The following is an 18,041-nucleotide window of genomic DNA, read 5'->3' as shown; positions in this document are numbered from 1 at the left end:
CACACTGATCTGGCCCTCGGCGATGATACTACAAGACAGATGAAGAGGCAGATATTCACATGTTGTTTTTCCCAGCAGAGATAAATAGTCTTAAACAGTATGAAGTCAGCGCATCGGCGATGCTAAATGAGACAAATGAGAGAACCTGCCTCAGTCTGTTGAAGCTAACGCTCAGTGGCTAACAAACACCTTCTAAATATACTTTGGATCCACCGGTCTTTTAACCAGGAGCTCCCATCTGAATACAAGGTTGAGTCCTGTCTGTATGGACAGGAGACTCCAACCCTGATCCTTAAGATCTACTGTCCTGCAGGTTGTGGAGTCAACCCTGCTTCAACACACCTGAACCAAATGGATCATTAGCAGGCCTTTGCCAAACTTGATAGCACGTTTCAGTTATGTGATTTGGCTAGGTTGATGCAGGGAGCCATCTAAAACCTGCGAGACAGTAGATCTTGAGTACTAGGACTGGACACACCTGGGCTAGAGGTGCACTGATTGCAGTTTTCTGGCAAATCACCGATCTACAAAAACACTCTGTTGGACCGCCATCGCGCTACCATCAGGTTTAGCAGGTTTTCTGGGGGAAATCCTGGTGGTTCAGGTGGCCTGTCATTTCCTCATAAGTTTGTACCAAGATGGGCTAAACGGCGAGATGATAAAAGCAAGAGATGATATGGTTTTATAGACTACTACTACTACTGTAAATGTCTTAACAGTTTCTCCCTGTCCTGTCTGGTGTGACCCTTGGTCTTCGTAAGGCCGTTATTTCACTGATATCCTCTAATAAACCTCTGAGGCCTGTAAAGAAAAGCTGAAAAAAAGGTTAAAAAAAAGTACACCAAGGAGATTTACCCCCAAAACTAATGGCTACCAAACAAGATTGAGTTACTGTACTTTGGCTGCGTCAATAAAAGTCCCTAAAAGTCGGCGCGCTCTTAAAAGATACATGACATTCCTTTCTTCTGTTGCCAGTATCTTCTATATCTGCTCTGTTTTGCCTGCTAACCAGACTCTGAACCAGGGTACAACGTCTCAGTCTGGCTGCTCCGCAGGATGAGAATGCAGATCGGCCTCTGGCTCATGACCAACATCAACAAAAATCAAGAAACACTAAACTGGGTGTGGGGAAGCGAAGGAAAGAGTAGAAGCAAAGGTTGATGCACGCCTGAAAATGAAGAGGTAAAAACAGGCAAAGCATTTTTTTTTCTCTTTTGGACCTCCACGTTCCTGCTCAGGCTTCTGTAAATGATTACCATTCTCTTGAAAGCCACCATAAAAGATCAAAACAAAAGAAGGCAACATGAGAAACATGGAAATAACCGACTAAATCCTCCAACTGAGTTTTCTCAGAGTGAGACGTCGGTTGCTCTCTGTGACTTGGTGCCTTCATATTCCCTTGATGTTAATAGAAAAAAAAAAAAAACAAAGATCACAACACCAGGCCCCTCCCCGTGTCCCGCAGTCCTCAGACCGTGTTTAAACCAAGAGATCAGACATCCGTAATCTCTCATTGTCCCGTGCCCGGGTTTGACGACAGGGCCATATCTATAGTGGCCCACTTTAACAAGCCGGGGGCCATCTGCAGAGTCACAGATGGCCCCCTGCGCCGGGCCGCGTCTTACAGGTTCCCACATTCAGACGGAGGGTTAACCTGATGGGAGCTGGTGAGCTGAAAGAGAAAACCACACACAGAGCGAGGGCGAAGAAATAAAAACAAAACACAGAACGCTGTTGTAGCTTTAGCTAAGACGTTGTAATCTGCCCGGGTATGCAGCTGGGTATTTATTGTGATTGTAAGCTCTGAAAAACACTCCAGCAAATTTTTTTTTCACAGCATATCTCCTTGTTCACCCCCAGCTCTCTGTCTGCATGGATCTCCTGAGAGCTGCAGCATATGCTCCCGATTACAAAGTGTTATTCCATCAGAACCGACCTGTCTTTGATCCACCTTGTCCGCTCCCGGTTACCGCTGCAAACTCTGACAACGAGCAACTTCCCAAACCTGACAGTCCACTGGATGGGTGATTCAACTCAATTCTGAATCGATTCTGGGTCACGATTTGAGTCATAAATTACTTTCATTTCAGAAACCAATTGACAAGAGGAAAAAATCGTGTAAACAAATCTAACATTTATTTAGGAAGGCAGTATTGTGTATTTTCCAGGCACATAGTGTAATTTTATAGCACAATCAAGTTTCTATGTTACCTTCAGTTGTTATAAAAATGCTATTACATCAAATATACCTTAAAAGAAATTTGATTTTATCATTTAACATCGTGAAATTGGGCCTCTGTCTCTTTAAGAAGCTCCTGCTCTTTCTGAAACTCCGCCTTCAGGAAGTCATCACAACATGGGTCCTTTATTAGCCATGTTTAACAATGTTTTTACCGGCGTTTCACTGAGTCCTAGTTAATATAATGAGCTAAGCAGATGCTCAATTCCACCTGATGCTTGCTAGTCTGAAGGAGCTGAGTGGGGGAGTCGTCGGGGAAGGTTGCTATTAGAAACTGTCCTCGCACTATGTCCAACCAGGTGTTTTGCACAGTTGAACGGTTGCCACGGGAGATTAAAGGATTTCTCAAACACACATAAAAGAATCAAAGTAACACTGCAGGTATGTTTTTTAATGATGGAGTATCATTATAATATTATGTAAAGATAAACAAAAAGTTAATTTTATTAAGACAAATCTCTAAGGTTCAATACTGAAAAACACCATATAAAATTTCACCAGTTTATAATAAAAAAAACCCATAAAAACAGGTTTAAACTACCAGTATTGGGTTAGCTGCTTGGCTTTTCAAGAGTCATTCAAAATATAATTTTACAAAAATTAAACAGAATTCATTCAACCATATTGTGATGCAATATACATTATACTCTCAAGTAGGGGCGGCAAAGACGTACAACTTAAATGCATTTTGAAATCGATTTCTGACCTTTTAGATGGATTCAGAATGATCAGCACCAGGAATTACGACTACTTTTCTACACCTCTTCAGCCCACCCTGCCCAAGCTAACAACAGCTGGCTCATCGTGGGCCAAACGACACAACAGCTTTACGATGGTAGCCGAATGGAAAAGTTTTGAACGAGGCGTTTCCGCCAGGGGCCGGTGCCACGGTGGCGTTCGGTCTCAGAGGGAAGGAGCAGCGGGGGCCGTAAAACAGACACGGGGGCCAGCCACACTTTGAGGACACATGTAGTGAAAGAATTCGAACCAACAGTCATGAATGTGCCCTCCTCCCCGAGTGGCTGTAGCTGGGAAACTACTCCCCTCACACAAAGCGCTGCCAAGGTAACAGCGCGGACATTAAAGTGAATGGAGAGACCTCCCATTGATGAATGAGCGCCGCCACAGAGAACTCTGTTAGTAATGAGCTGCTGGGTGATGAAGGTACCAGACTTCGGCCCAGCAGGAGAGCTGTAATACTGGGGAGGAGAGAAACTCCCAGCTCTAATGGACAGGTGCCCACCCCCGACCCCCTCTGGAACGGTAAACCGGCCCCTAAAAGTGACTCAGCAGCCAGCTAGATGGTGTGAAGGCCAGACCTTTACCTCTAATGTTAGGCTGCTTAAGGCAGCCAGTCATTCAGAACCCGCTTTTCATTTCATCTTGCCTTTATAGTCTGTATCATAATGCAGGCATGTTTCTGTTTACTTTCTTCTTCGGGGATCACCGGCTTCTGTAACGTGGCAGGTGGGAACTCATTAGGACGGAAATCCCTGCATGTCCTCCCATTCTCGGAGCTGTGGATACAGATGCAACTGCGTGCAAAGCAGATTGTGTGCTGCGGTTTTGGGAAAGGCCGAGTTGCATTTGAGCACGTTTGACGCTAACATGTAGCAGAGTTTAAATGCAAATGTCACCCGAGCTGCTTTGAAAGGATGTCTAGACAAATTTGTAGTGTGCAGAGACGAGGAACAGCCTTGCAAAAAAAACAACAAAAAACAGATAGACCTGGATTATTTACCTAATTTAAATAAAAAAAAAAAAACTTTATTCAGTGGTGTAAGCTACAGTAACAAACAGCCACTAAGTATCCAAACGTGTTTGAAAAACCAAAATAAAAATAAAATATCTGCTGAAAGGCTGATTTTCAGGCCTGAGCAGTGACTGGTCGGTTGGAAGTAATCCAGGCGTTTCTCAGATCAGTGAACGCACCACGCCTAAGAACCGAGTCAAGTTGAGCCGAGCTGGTGCCAAAGGAAAAGAGGCAAACAGTGAAACAAAAATCTGTACCTCCACAGATAACAGGGAGGATTCCTGTATTACATTAATGATGCTTTTATCCTTTCGAGCTCGTCAAGGAACACGTTGGCCTTGGAAAACACAGAATTAAAGGTTTGCATTTTCAATGTGGCAACCAGGCTAGCCTAGCTGGCTGCTAAAATAAAATGCTAAAGAGATTTTAAAATGTCACCTCTGTAATTATTTTAGCTTTGTTTAAGAGAAGTAGCTTTACAGCACCTGCTCTCTCTCGCACACCCTGTGACATCACCTCTGCTTCCAATATAAATAATGAAGATGCAACAGGATAGCCAGAAAGATTGTTTACATTGTTTATGCAAGCAGTTCTTAAAGACGCATCAGAATCAGCTAAAGTCAACATCGGCAGAAAAAAACTGGAGAAAGAAGGCCAGCAGCACACTGATGTGTGTATCTTTAAAGGAAAAATACTAAAAAATACAGTTTAAGATGAAATTATTAATCCCCCTAGCATATGTAGGTTTATAGTACCAATAAGGGTTGAATTGGTCAATATTTGTCTTCTGAATGGAGTTAATATTAGGATTTTGGAGCAGCTATGCCAGAGTGCAAACTTAATTAAAAAATCAGCTTAGAGAATCAGCGGAGGGAGCTAAAGATTAGGGCGATGGCAAGGAGACCTTCCAACCTCAAAGAGAGTTCACCACTGACGATAAATCATCAAAACACCAGTTAAAAACATGTACAAAGATTGACTGATCTTTCGCCAACAAACATTTTTCAACTGACTACAGAGAAATGAATATTTTTTAATAAAATAAAAGAACTTTTCCTTTAAGACGGGCGTCTTTTGAGAGATGCCCGTCTCATTCTGTATCAAAAACAATTTTTCTGGTTGAGTGAAAACATTTCTATATCTAAATCTTCTAGTGTGTTTGAATAACATAGTGCTTAATCCAAGAACTGTAGACCGTTCTTCTGTAAAAAAGAAAAAAAATCACAGCAAACAAAACAAATCTACACATCTGGTTAGATTTTAGCCGGAGTCCTAAATGAACAGGGTGTGCCTCTGATGAGAGACACCTTCCACGGCGCTTACGAGCCTCCAGGCTGGCAGCCAACACATGGGGACTTTCTCGGCTAGTAAGGACCCAGGCGCACCTTCTGGGTGCTTTCCTCCTCGCCCAGCCCGACAAGCTGCCATCTCCAGAGCAGTCAGAGAGTAAGAATACTCCGTTCAGACTCCACAAAGTCCTTGATCCAAAGCAGGGTGACCCGTCCGTGAGTCCTGTGACGCAACCGCAGACACCGGCCCTCGCTTTTCCCATGAATGGCTCGCCATAAAAAGTTATTTCCAGCAATTATTTCTCATGGGGTCTGGCAGTGGAGACAGCCGAAACTCTGGAGACCGGGTGGGAAAATGTCGAGACCCACTCGCGAGCGACCAAAAACGGCTTAGCACTGTGTAAATGTATTGTAAAGGTAACGTTGGGGACAAATTACACTCATCAGACTTTATGATTGCTTTTCGAAGGAAGAGTTGAAAACCTGATAAACGTTGATGTGATCCAGCGTCACACAAAGCCAGACATGAAGTCTAAACTTCGCAGCGACTTGCTCTACAACAAATGGATCCTGGTGTAGAGAGGGGTTGCCAACACAGACTGGGCAACGCATCACAAGGACCGTTCAGCAGCTTTTGATGGATGATAAAAATCTGTGTTTGACCAAAAATATCGTCTTACTTTTTTCCTCTACTCCTCTTCCCAGCCATCAATGGCGCTCATCAAGTGGGTGTTACCCCTGTTCTTGATGACTGACGGACTTTGCTATCCCCTGGCTTCTCCGGTGTACGGTAAACGTATTTGCAGACTCTAATGGCGGATTATGTAGCAGTTTGCCAACCAGGACGGTTCTGGAGTGCCAAAACGGCGTGGTATGTCAGAATCTGAACAGATGGGGTGCAGGCCTTTAACCGTTTCTGCACCGTGCCTCGCAACAATGCAGCGCCTCATTCAGTCCAGTGCTTCCAGTGCTCAGATGTCAGTGGAAGTCCCCATCAGCTCCCCAGTGAGCAGTGAGTCTGTATGTTGGAAACTGGATCTTGAGAAACAACTTCTTGGAAATGAGGTGGTGGACTTCTTGTAAAGTCTCTCTCTCTCTGTCTGTCTGTGTCATGAGCTTAGTGAAAATGGTCAGACCGAAACTGAAAGCTTTATTGGGAAATCTAATGAATTCTTTATTTTGAGCTGGCGGCATTTTGACTGCTGTGATGAGCCACAAGCCAAGAAAACAGAAAAGCTTGGATTCTGGATTTAGAAAGGCGCCCGGCAGGTGTGTGATTCAGGTACGCATTAGCCTGGGGAGACTGAATCAAATATTAATCAACGCATCTTCACGCCGAGCATGAAAGCACCGCTTTTTAGGGTCGCTAAATGTTTCAAGCTGAGCACTGTATGAGGAGCATAATGGAGGGCAGGTCATCCATTTTTATATCCCAGCACTCTAGCCAGTGGGGCTGCTGGGAGCAGGACTGGCTGATTCCCAAAATAAGAAATTGGGAGAGAGAGATAGAGAAAGAGAGAGAGAGAGAAAAGGGAGTGTGATAGAGGCCGAGAAGCTCAGAGAGTGAGAGCTTGAGTGAGAACAGAGTATAAAAAAATGCCCGAGGGAGCCGAGGCACAGAAATTTCTGGCAAGGATAAAATATGAATGTAGATGGTGAGGAACTGGTCCCTTAAAAAGGAAGGCAATGAAGAAGGAAGAAGCAAAAGTCAAACAAAGGTGAACTTGTTTGGGTTGTTAAGCACAATGAAGAGGACTAGGAGGCAAAAACAAAAATCTAAACTATGTAAATCTGGACTTAAACTATTTGCTTATTCCAAAAGCAGACAAAATCCTCAAAACTCAGTCACTGAAGCAACATTTCACATTCTTAAAGACTTCTTCACATTCAGAGGTGAAATAATCTGGTTTGATAAGGCTTATTTCATGTTGTTTAACTTTCACTTTCACTTACTGCCTGACAAAATCTTGAGAGCTAAATATTCTCGGCTGAGCTGGTGAAAGGACTTTTACTAGGCCTAAACCATGTGCCATGACACGGCCCTGCATGACGGCCAGCTTCGCTGTTCTTCGTCATGCTTGTGCCAGTGACGACACTCTGGTGAACTTCTGAGAAGTGGAAATATAAAACTGGCAGCTGGCTCTACAGACAAAGTTAGAAATATTTTGAGAGAGAGCGTAAAAGTGACAAAAGTCGGTGCGCCGAGACGTCCGCATCCAGGTCACTGATGCTCATTGACAAACACTCCATGTAGTCAACGTATGTAGGTTGGGATCGGCCCGTACCGACCCACATAAACCACCGGAGCTAAAAGCACAAATCAGTGTGACAACAGAAAGCCCGCAGGATGCTACCAGTACAGCGGGAAGCAGATAACAGCGCGGAAAAAAGAAAAGAACTTGGCCTTAAGTGAGAGAAGTTCCGGATTTTTTTTCCCGGAACCCCAATTTGAACTCGACTGGAGATTCCTACTAACTGAGGCTCTCGTTTTAGAGTTGTTGTTTTGGCTAATGCAACACCACATGCAGAGAAACTGCAGAAGGAAAGTCAAGGCAGCAGTAAAACATTTCAGTGACAGTTGTGGCCAACATGGCTACCACTGCTGTCTCCACCCCATGCTTCAGCGTTTCCCTCTTAAATGGCTCCTTGGTGAGGGAAAAAAAAAGAAGGAAAAAAACAATCCAAATTGCAAAATCTCCCAGGCTCTGCTTCCACACTGTGGGGAGAATATTTCCTATTAAACTAATCTTTTTTATGTGACTTTGCACATTAATGTAATGAATAAACAATTCAAACTTCGCCGCAAGTGAGTGTGTTAAAGTGGCGTTGGCGTGGTAACGTTTACTCCGTGTGTTTTTCTGGGGATGAACGTTTCTCGTAAGCCTGTTTTCATCGTGTGCAGTAATCCAAATCTAGACGAACCTGTTGCTCCGGTCGGATGATCGGGATTAAGATGGGAACAGGCGGTTTTAGACGGAAAGAAAATCTAAGTGCCAGAGGAGGAAAAAAAAAGACCCACCTCAACCCTAAACCTGTGAAGTTATGTTCACATACCCTGATATCCAACAGGTGCTTCCCATTTCTGCAGCAGTGACATGATGGCAAGATGATGGATGAAGAGGCTCTTTCAACTTTAAAAGACTCAACCTGGCTGGCGTGTGTGGCTGTACGTAGCGGCGTGGAGGGGAGGGTGGTTCACATTCCTCCCAGATCCCAGTCTAAACACCTGCATGGCAGAGACTACGGAGCCACATGTGCTTCCTTCCTGGGATTTAGCTTCAATATCAGTTTCTGTTCTCTGTCTGCTCGGTAGAGTTGCATGAGGGTGTCTTTGAAAAAAGTTTAAAATCCCATGACGGTGGTGCGTACGTAAAACGTTCTACGGTTCACTGCTCCGGTTTAAGTTTCTGTTGGGAAGAGTAAAGCCTTTTAAACAGAGCAGGCGGTGGTGGAGGGGATTTGCTTACCATAAAGCTTTTATTTTTAAAAGCTGTGACTCATCACCTCAGATCCTTTATCTCTTGCTTCCTACTAATCTCCTCCAACAGTCAGGAACAGGAGAGATCATAGAACAGGTCTTCGTTTCTTTTTTAATCTTCCCTTCCTGATCCAGAGACGCGTATTCACTCGCAGTTCTATTACATAACCCTTAAATATGCCTTTGTGACGGTGCCGTTAGTCGAGGGGGATATCGAATGACCTCAAGTATAGAGGCTGAGGGAGGAAAGGGAGCTGGCGCTAGCAGAGCGAAGTGCTTCTGTCTTGCCGCGGTGGAACAAAGAGCAGTTTTTATGGTTTCTTTGGTCCATCTCGGCTGTCAATATTTCTCCAGGTTGCCACGGAAAGGAATGTGGAGAGAGGTAGTGAAACACAAACTCCCTGAAGTTAAGATCTGGAGAGCAAATAAATTTGATCTCTGACAAAGCAGGAGTCGTTTCTGCATCAGCATTAGGAACAGCGGCTCCAGATGGGGCTTGGACTGAAGGCTGAGCAGATGGCGAGCGGCCAAAAACAGAAAGAAAAAGGGGGTTTATTTCACGTGGCTAAATGCTATAGATGTTCAACCGATACAGCCTTATCATGTTCGATTCGATACCGATATTGCAGCTTGGAACATTGGTTGATAACAATATTGGGGATGGATAAAAAAATGAATGCAGATGTAGATGTTGGCATCTTTCCTACCAAGATGCCAACATACCTGGTAAGAAAGGAAACAGTGTGGCAGAAGATTTAAGACAAAAAAAAAGACTTCAAAAAAGTAGCCGCAAAGTTTTTCATGGCTCACTTCGGCTCCAGGCAGGAGTAACAACCTGAACCAAAGGCTTTGTTTACTTTATTGAGTTCACGGTGGCAGTTCAGTCAGACCAGACCCTGCTCTGTGTCTTGCAGGTTTGCTGACCTGTGGCCAACCGATATCATGTCAAAATCCACTCTAATTGGGCGAGCAGGTCTTTAAAAGGCCAGTGATAAGAAAAAAATGGGGGCGGCCATGTTAGAGCTTTTGTGTTTCGATGGTGTGTGTATAGATGGGGGTGAGGAGGTCGACAGGCTTTTAAGGTCAGTGGGTAGATGACTTAGCCCCCCCAGACAACCCTTTTACTTTAGTGCGGACTTTAATTATACCCCTGGTGTTTCAGTCCCACACTCAGAACTACATAAACATTGAGTGATGGGGAAATGTTTCCAATAAGGGTAAAGTTTACATGTGTGGGGAGACATTTTACTTCCACACCTCAGGGCGTTGAGGCATCCTGTCACGACCCATGAATTCAGCAACCTTGAAAAAAAAAAATGAAAAAAAAAATCTCCCATTTCCAACAACAAACTAAGACTCGTCATCCTGTGAAGCAGAATCTCTTCTAACACAGGCACCGGCAAAGAGGCGCCTTTTGTCCAAATGTTAGCACATTCACCTGAAAATATACAGGCGGCGAGCCAAAGGATTAGAGCTGACTCAGGAACACTTGTTCTGGTCAATGGTCTCACCGCAAGAACACAAGATGTAATAAGTAACACATTTCTCTCAAGCGAGGCATTGAAACGCCTCACCCTTGATTTGAATGGAATGACTCCTTTAATAAACGAACCCCGGCCTCTCGTTTCTACACCCTCCGACCCTCTAATGACACAAGCACTAAAGGCCAATTAAGGGAAAAAGGTCCCAGAAGTGAAGAAGCAGCCGTGTGGTTTCCTGGCCACTGGATTTCTGGAATGCTTGACCTGAAAGAGCAGTTCAGCAGAAACCGCCTGGATTTGCAGCCCAGGGGATCCACCAGAGGTTCGGAGACCCTGGTTGGTAGGAGACCTTCAATCCTGCACGGTACATCAACAGTGTTTTTAATATTTCATCAATGCATCTGCTTTAGTTCAAAATAAAATGCCAAAAGGAAGCAGCAAGGAGTGACATCAGCTGTATGACAGATGAAAGGAAAGAAGTTGCAGCATCAAGGCTGGCTGAGGTTTTCCCACTGCCTGCCTGTGAAGGGGAGGATGGAGAGGGAGGGCGCAGGAATGACTGAGCAAAGACTTTGAAATCTGCACTGTAATTAGCAAGGCTAGTATATCAATAGTTGGTTGCCCAGACCTGCAGAAGTATGCAAATGGTTCTGTTAATGAAAGAGAAGAGAGAGCTAGAGGCTGCAGACCCAAGTTACCTTTATCATCTTCTTGGTGTGAGTTATTAGAAGTCTTTGAGTTTGTTGAACTTCATAATTAGGTCTGCACAGACGTTTTGCAGTCTCTAAGCTGTGAAGGATTTTCTCTGTGAAGATGGGTTCACTTCTGGAGCTCCAGAAACAACGTTTGTTTTTAAAAATCCGACCAGTTTCCCTGTCCCTGCTGAGGCCTGGGCATACTTTATCCCAAATTTAGAAATCGGCTACCACTAACGTAGACCCGTACACTGAACCATTTTGTTCACAGAGAGGCATCCGCCTTCCAAACTCGACACCAGGCCTGGGTCGAACTATTTTGTCCGTGCAAAGTGTTGTACGATTGGTCAGAAATTTGTTGCTGTGTTTTATGTGAAAATGTACTCGAACATCAATGTTGATAGTCTGCTTACACTGTGCGGTTTTTGTACCAGCAGGAGATGCGAATACGATTGAGGAATGTTTGTCTGACACTGTGAGGACTTATATAAATTTGGACCGTTTTTCACAAAATAACTACTACAACAATAAAACTGTGAAATGGATAAAAACCCCTGGAAAGAAACTGAATCGGAGGAGGCTTGTCTGCAGAAACGTGGGGCAAGCGCTCTCTGACATTTTTGGTAAAAACCAAAATAGATGACGCAGGAAGGAAGAGGGAACCCAGCAGAAATTTTGCTCAATATGTACGTTTGAAAATGTGCAGTTGAATGACAAAAAGTCTGTCTATGCCAATGTCTATGGATAGGGGTGTGACGTACACTGAAGCAGAAGGGTTGTCGCCTTTCATGCCGTTGTATGAAGTGTGTGTGCAAAGGCAAATGGCCCGCAACCACGACTGCGTATCCTGGTTGCGGACAAGCGGTCATAACCACGAGACTGTTGGGCTTTGGATGAAGTTTGCGGGAGCTTTTTAAAGTATAGTATTATATGACATTGGGGCTGGTTTATTGCGAGTGATCTGTATTGTGCTTTCTGCCACACACGGCATTTTGCATAAAGTTAAACATGAAGTTTTGGTCTGATCTGACATATTTTTGTGTGTTTATTACATGTCTTGTGGCGAAGCACAAATGTATCTACTTCAACAACAAAGACAGATGTGCAGAACAGACTGATATTTACTAACCGATATGACGCCGTTAAATGCGAATTTCATTTCCCTCACTGACAACATACATTAACCGCAGCTCTACGGATGACTCCAGCATTGACTGACACTGGCCTCGGATAAAATGCGCATTGACTCATCGATGCGGCCTCACTTAGCACATCAAAGTCCCAGTAATGGACAGACTGGGTCAATCAAATTCAGAAGGCAGAGTCAGCAACGAGCGTGCTTTCCTGTGGAGCGGAGAGCAAGCAGAGCTACCGCCATCTGCACGGGGGAAACTCTTGATTTCCAGGGCGCTGAAGCTCACAGAACTGCTAATGACGGGGTAGAGAGTAACTGCAGCGCATTATCTGTTGAGGTTCAGTCATTTTTCATGAGCTGATCTGGTGGATGGAAAACAGTGCAAAGGGATGCCCTGAAATACCTTCAAGTAATGGAGTGAGAAACTTCCTGCTCCCGGCCCCACATGTGTAAATCATTGATTCTACATGCTGAAAACTACTGAATGACATTAATGGGCAATTACAGGTGTTGCCATGTGACTTCAGGACAACGTTCTCAATCGTTTGGTTCATTTTTTTATACATATTTCTTCAAGAAGACCTAGTTTTCTTAAGAGTTCACCGAAGAGTACTCTTACAAAAGAGGAGGCATGTTTCTGGTGCTATACTCTTAAACGTGAGGTCATGAATTTTCTCCAAAAATTACACAGTAAGGACATATTCATACTCATCCTCCAAAGATAGAAACAGCTCTATGTCACCCTGACTTTTACAGTTTTATGGATCATTTATGTTTCACCGCAAATATGTCTTATCACAAGATTAGACTCTCCTTTTTCGTTTTTCTTCACTTAATGGCTGTGCAGAATCTGACAGCGCGCCAGAGGTATGAGGAATTATTATTGCTCTCCTGTTTGCTGTTGAGTTTAACTCAGTTTGAGCTGCATAACTACTGTTTTCCTGGGGCACAGTCTGCCATGAGGAATGCGCTCAAAGTGCCAGCCATGTGCTGCGTGACCAGAGAAGCCAGAAGGCCGCCAGCGTTACGGCTACTCCTCCAAAACTGAGCCAGGGTAACCTGAAACCCGGCTAGAAACTCCAAGGTGGGACAGTCTGCCTGAAGAGATCTGATGGTAGTCCATGGAAGATGTTGATGGGGTGTCATGGGAGAGCTGTCCAAACATAGGGCGGGGAGGGATATTTGCCAGGCGCCAGGTTTAGTTCTGGTTTGGTGTGTGTGAGGGAAAAAGAGAAGGGATTAAAGAAAATATGTTTTTGGATAGCTGAAAGTGCCCTTCTTATCTTTGTTCTCATAGTTTTGCCACATTACAACAACAAAGTTTCATGTATGTGGAGAATTTTATGGATGTTGTGGGATAAACTAGCAGCAAGTACAGTGGAGAAAAAAACACCCATTGTCTTCATCAGTCACATTATTAGTATACCAGACTCAACCTGGGAGTAATTTATTCAAATCAAAATGGTCTGTGAAGGACTCAGACAGAGTGAAGAAAGAAATGGAAACTGTGGGTGTTTTCACACCTGATAGTCCAGCAGAATCAGTTCGATTTGGGACCAAATTGCAACATTTAGTACATTTTCAGCCGGTGCTGTTCGCTTTCACATTGATCTGTGTCAGACCTGTTCCCCTCCTCGCCTGTGGTGGCGCTGTACCAAGGACAAGAAGAAACCCTCAGAAGCAGACACTGAGAGCAACCTCCTTCTTCACAAAATGGAAACAGAAATGAAGTAGCGTCAGATTTTACCAGCTGTAGGATTTCTCTTTTGTTTTTGGTAAAAGACTATGAGCCATTTCTCCCTTTAGCGCTAGACACACAGGTTTGTTTGGCTGGATTTACCCAGAATGCTGTGCACTATAGTCTGCTTCCTGCTTTTGGAGCGGTCTCCACTCCGCTCGTGTCCGTATGTGCATTCGAATCGTTCCAGAGTTCACTTTAATCAAACCTAAACCTAGGATTTTAGAGTTAGCTTTTTTGGTCCTCATCAGAGTTCAGTTGCGCATTCACATCTCCCCAAACAAATTGGACTTTCTAGATAAACGGACTATAGTTCGATTAAAGCAAAATGTACCGAGAACACACTTGGTAAGACACAACTCCAACCCTATCAAGACCGTTTTACGTGCCAGTTAAGGGGAGCGTTGTCCTGAGCTACACTGAAGGGTTTGGATCAAAGAATTGTCATGTTTAGAATGGTCCAGTCAAAGTCCAGACCTTAACGCTACTGAGAATCTGTGGCAAGACTTGCATAATAGCCCTCACAAATGTTCTCTCCCCAATCTGTCTCTTTGTTTCTTTGTTTTTATCAAAGAAACAGGCAAAACCTTCACACTCTAGACGAGCAGAGCTGGTAGAGACGCACTCCGAAAAGACTCTGTAGCTTCAGCAAAAAGTGTTTTCTTAAGTTCTGACTCAACGAAACAGGGCTTTTGCTTTTACTTTGAAAAGGTGCTGTGTATCCGGTGGAAGCGGTGAAGCAGATGTGACAATCTACATAAATCAACATCTTGGAAGAAAAAAACAAAAAAACAAGATGTCCGCCTACGTAGATTTTACCACATGGCCTTCGGCTACATTTAACTTCGCCTCAAATGCTGTTTATCTGATGCACTCCCAGGCTAACTCCATGTTACCTGCAGGTTGTTTATGACAACGAGCAGCTCCAAGGCTTTAAACAGCAGGTTTAACATCTGCCTGCTCCTTCAGCGTGATAAACAACTCCTCAGCAGTGCGTTCTTCTAGATTTCACCTTGTGGACGTGTCGCCCCCCCGCCCCACCGTGCCTCGGACTGCTCCACTCACACCGATTGTCATTCAGATGAGACCGGGGTTCTGTTGTTAAAGACCGCGCCTGACACCGTTGCAATGAAAAGAGCAATTAAAAGCAAAAGGGGGTTAAACAAGAAAGCAAGAAAGAAAAAAAGAAAGAAAGAAAAAACACGGCACGCGAGATGCTATCGCATCCAGAAATCCATTCAGAAATTCAAGGCTTAACCTTTCCACACCCTGAACGTTGCATAACGTTTATGTATGCTCTTCTAGAAATAATTTTGCAGGTTTCCTCACAGGGAAAGTACTCACAAACAACAACTGACAGCTCTGAAATCAGACATAAACAGTCTGCAAGACCGAACAGAAACGCTAGCGGCCTGCGTATCACCGCACAACTATGCATGCAAGCAAAACAAACCGGCAACTCGCTGTTGAAATAAAGAATCTCGGCAGACTGCGTACTGCAGTGTGTTTAAATTGGCTTTAAAAGGGGTCAGGCTTTTCTTTTCTTTTTTTTCAAAGAGGAGGAGGGGGGGATTGCAGTAGAAAGCTATCCATGCCACACATAAATACCTCAAGGCAAAATTACCCATTTAGAGACCACAGGAAGCAGGGGTCTGGGGGAACGTGCAAGGGCTTGCTGAACCTAAAGTGAAGTGGGTTAAAATCCGCTGGGGTGTGTCCAAAGCTGTGGACGCCGTGCTCGCACACACACACACACACCCGCCCACACACAAATACACACCTTTATAAATATCCAACCGCCCTCCCATGGTATCAGGGTAATGAGTTCCTGCCAAATCGGCCAATCGAACTTCACCGTATGAAGCAGGAAGAAAGAAGAAAATATATATACTGCTGCGAGGATTAAACTCCTACAACACTACAGAGTTTGACTTTGGGCAGCCAGCCTGAGATATAAGCAAACTAAGCTGCTGTTTAGCATCCCAGGCCAGCAGAAAGAATGCTCAACTTCTCACACGGAAAACCTTCAACTTTTACTTGGCGCTACGTGGAATGAGCCTCAAAACTTTATAAATAGAACATTTAAATTGCGGTTCTGCTTGTGAGTGTAAGCAAATGAAACGGCTGCCGGAGCAAACAGACTGGTATTTATGGGCTGACTTGTGTTTGTTTGACTTGGGAAATCTATGTGAGCGTCCGAGCATTTAGAGGAGCGGAACTGACCTTTTGACCTTTACATTTCAATTCACTATTTCCAAACACAACTGATTGACACCATATTTTCTTGATTTAAATAAAAATAGCGCATGTGTCTGTGTCTTTTTGTGACCTCGGTCATTTTTTTATTAATATTAAAAGAAAAACGCAGCAATAACATTGCAAAAACATTTGAGCTAAATCTGAAAACCTTTTGATAATGTTATCACTACCAGTTTTTTTCCCAATGTTTTTGTTGTTTTTTTGACTGAGAACTAAAAAAAAAAATACAAAAATCTGACTTCTTAGTACAATCCGAATGCACCATAACATCAGTACTTTTTAACGCTCAGAGTTGAAACATATAGCTGGAAAAGTATGTTCATAAACCCAGGGAGGGGTTGGGGTGGAGGTGGGGGGCAGAATCAAACTCTTCTCCAGGCCCCGTGTTTTATTGGACCGGCTCTGAGTTCTGATGAAGTTACAGGGAAAAACAGAGGGCCAGTGGAAGCGCGTCCCCGCACGGAGCGAAGTGCGTCATTTGGCAATGTTAGCTGACACATGCTTGTTATAAAGTCACAATGACAGAGCTACTGAAGGACGTTCTTTGGAAGAGAAACAACAGCGTAATAGCTGGTTTTAAAGAGCTGCTGACATGAGGTGAAGACAGCGTCATACGCCCCTGCCACTGAGCCAAGCGTGAAGGAAAGAAAGACTGCTGCGACAGAAAATAACTTTAAAAATGTAAACGTGTTTCCGAATTAAAAAAAAAAAAAAAAAAAAACATAGCTTAGCGAGCTGAATCTTTGTACAGTGAGCTATATTTGTTAGGTAAAGTTCTTTAAGTTTTGTCCAAAAGTTGTTAAAAAAAAAAATATAAAGAAATAAAGAAAAAATTGCGTCCTCGTGCAGGGTCTGTCCTGAGAGAAAGAAGCAAGACGCGCGCGCCGTGCGCGAGTGTGGAGCGGAGTACTCACGCACTGCCTCCTGTTTGGGGTCCAGCTCGGAGCAGCACTGCTGGAGTCGGGTGATTTTCCCCTGAAGCCCTCTGACCCGCTGGTTGGTGGACGCCAGGTCGCTTTCCAGCTCCTGGAAAATGGAGCAGGCATGTTTGGCCAGGTCCGACAGCTGCCGCAGGGTCCGGGACAGAGCCACGTTACTGATGGAGACCAGGTCATCGAAAAGCAGACCCTCCTCCTGCTGCTGCTGCTGCTGCTGCTGCTCCACCTCGCCTGGGCTCCGATACCTGCACAGTAACTGGGGCTTCACGGCTCTTTTGGCAAATGGCATGTTGTTGTGGAGAGGAGTAGAGGGGAGGTGGGGGGGTAAGAAATCCAGCAGAAAGTCACCCAAGTGGGGGCAGAAAGCTGCTGCGTCCCCTCGCTCCCCCTGGTCCAGCCGTTCGGAGCTCAGCTGCGGCTGATGCCCCCCATCCCTTTCGTTTGTCAGGGAGAGGACTGGTGTGCTCCTCGCTGCTGCGCCGGGTCATCTGCTGCCCTAACGCTGGTGTGTTTTTCACTCCTCTAAACTAGAGGTGGGTTTTTCAAATAAAACGGCAGCGGGTAAAACCTGGAGTGGATTTCCAAGGGGACCCGGAGTCTGAAGTGTGAGTGTGTAATAAAGAGAGAAACCAAAGACACCATAACATTAAAACTAGGGACAGTTCAGTTCACTTCGGAGAAATTAAATAACCGCAAACAACCTATTTGTATCACAGCTTTATTAAATGTATTTACTTAAGTGCTCCTCCTTCAGTGTTGAGTATAAACCATTCTTAAGAGCTACTTAAAGTGCCACTTTTGGTGGGAAAGAAAAGGATTGAAACCCCTAAAAGCAACAGGCAAAATGCCTGAAAGTAAAATTATACTTTATTGCAACAGCAGCATCTCAAACTGAAACATGTGATAAATCTGACCTTCATTTGGAATACGTTTATTCATAGGGGGGGGAAAGATATTTAATACAATCTGAGTAATGAGGGAAAAAAATATTACTGTGAAAACTTGTTAAAGTAAAAAATTGCTAGGGAACAGATCT

At 44.3% G+C, this 18,041-nt stretch overlaps 1 protein-coding gene across 5 annotated transcripts in view; it reads right to left on the bottom strand.

Annotated features, from left to right (window-relative positions):
- nhs (NHS actin remodeling regulator) overlaps nucleotides 1-17,489 on the bottom strand; it is a 71,199-nt gene extending 53,710 nt beyond the window's left edge. For all 5 annotated transcript variants that reach the window (XM_023339676.1, XM_023339678.1, XM_023339675.1 and 2 more), the window contains exon 1: nucleotides 16,982-17,489. In XM_023339676.1, the coding sequence (XP_023195444.1) occupies nucleotides 16,982-17,294 (313 nt within the window). In that variant the 5' untranslated portion in view covers nucleotides 17,295-17,489. The remainder of the gene's footprint in view (nucleotides 1-16,981) is intronic.
- Nucleotides 17,490-18,041: the final 552 nt, after the last annotated feature.

Source organism: Xiphophorus maculatus, chromosome 9 (genome assembly GCF_002775205.1).
Source record: "Xiphophorus maculatus strain JP 163 A chromosome 9, X_maculatus-5.0-male, whole genome shotgun sequence".
In the NCBI taxonomy this organism is placed as follows: Eukaryota; Metazoa; Chordata; class Actinopteri; order Cyprinodontiformes; family Poeciliidae; genus Xiphophorus; species Xiphophorus maculatus.
This window is presented reverse-complemented; position numbering and strand designations above follow the sequence as displayed.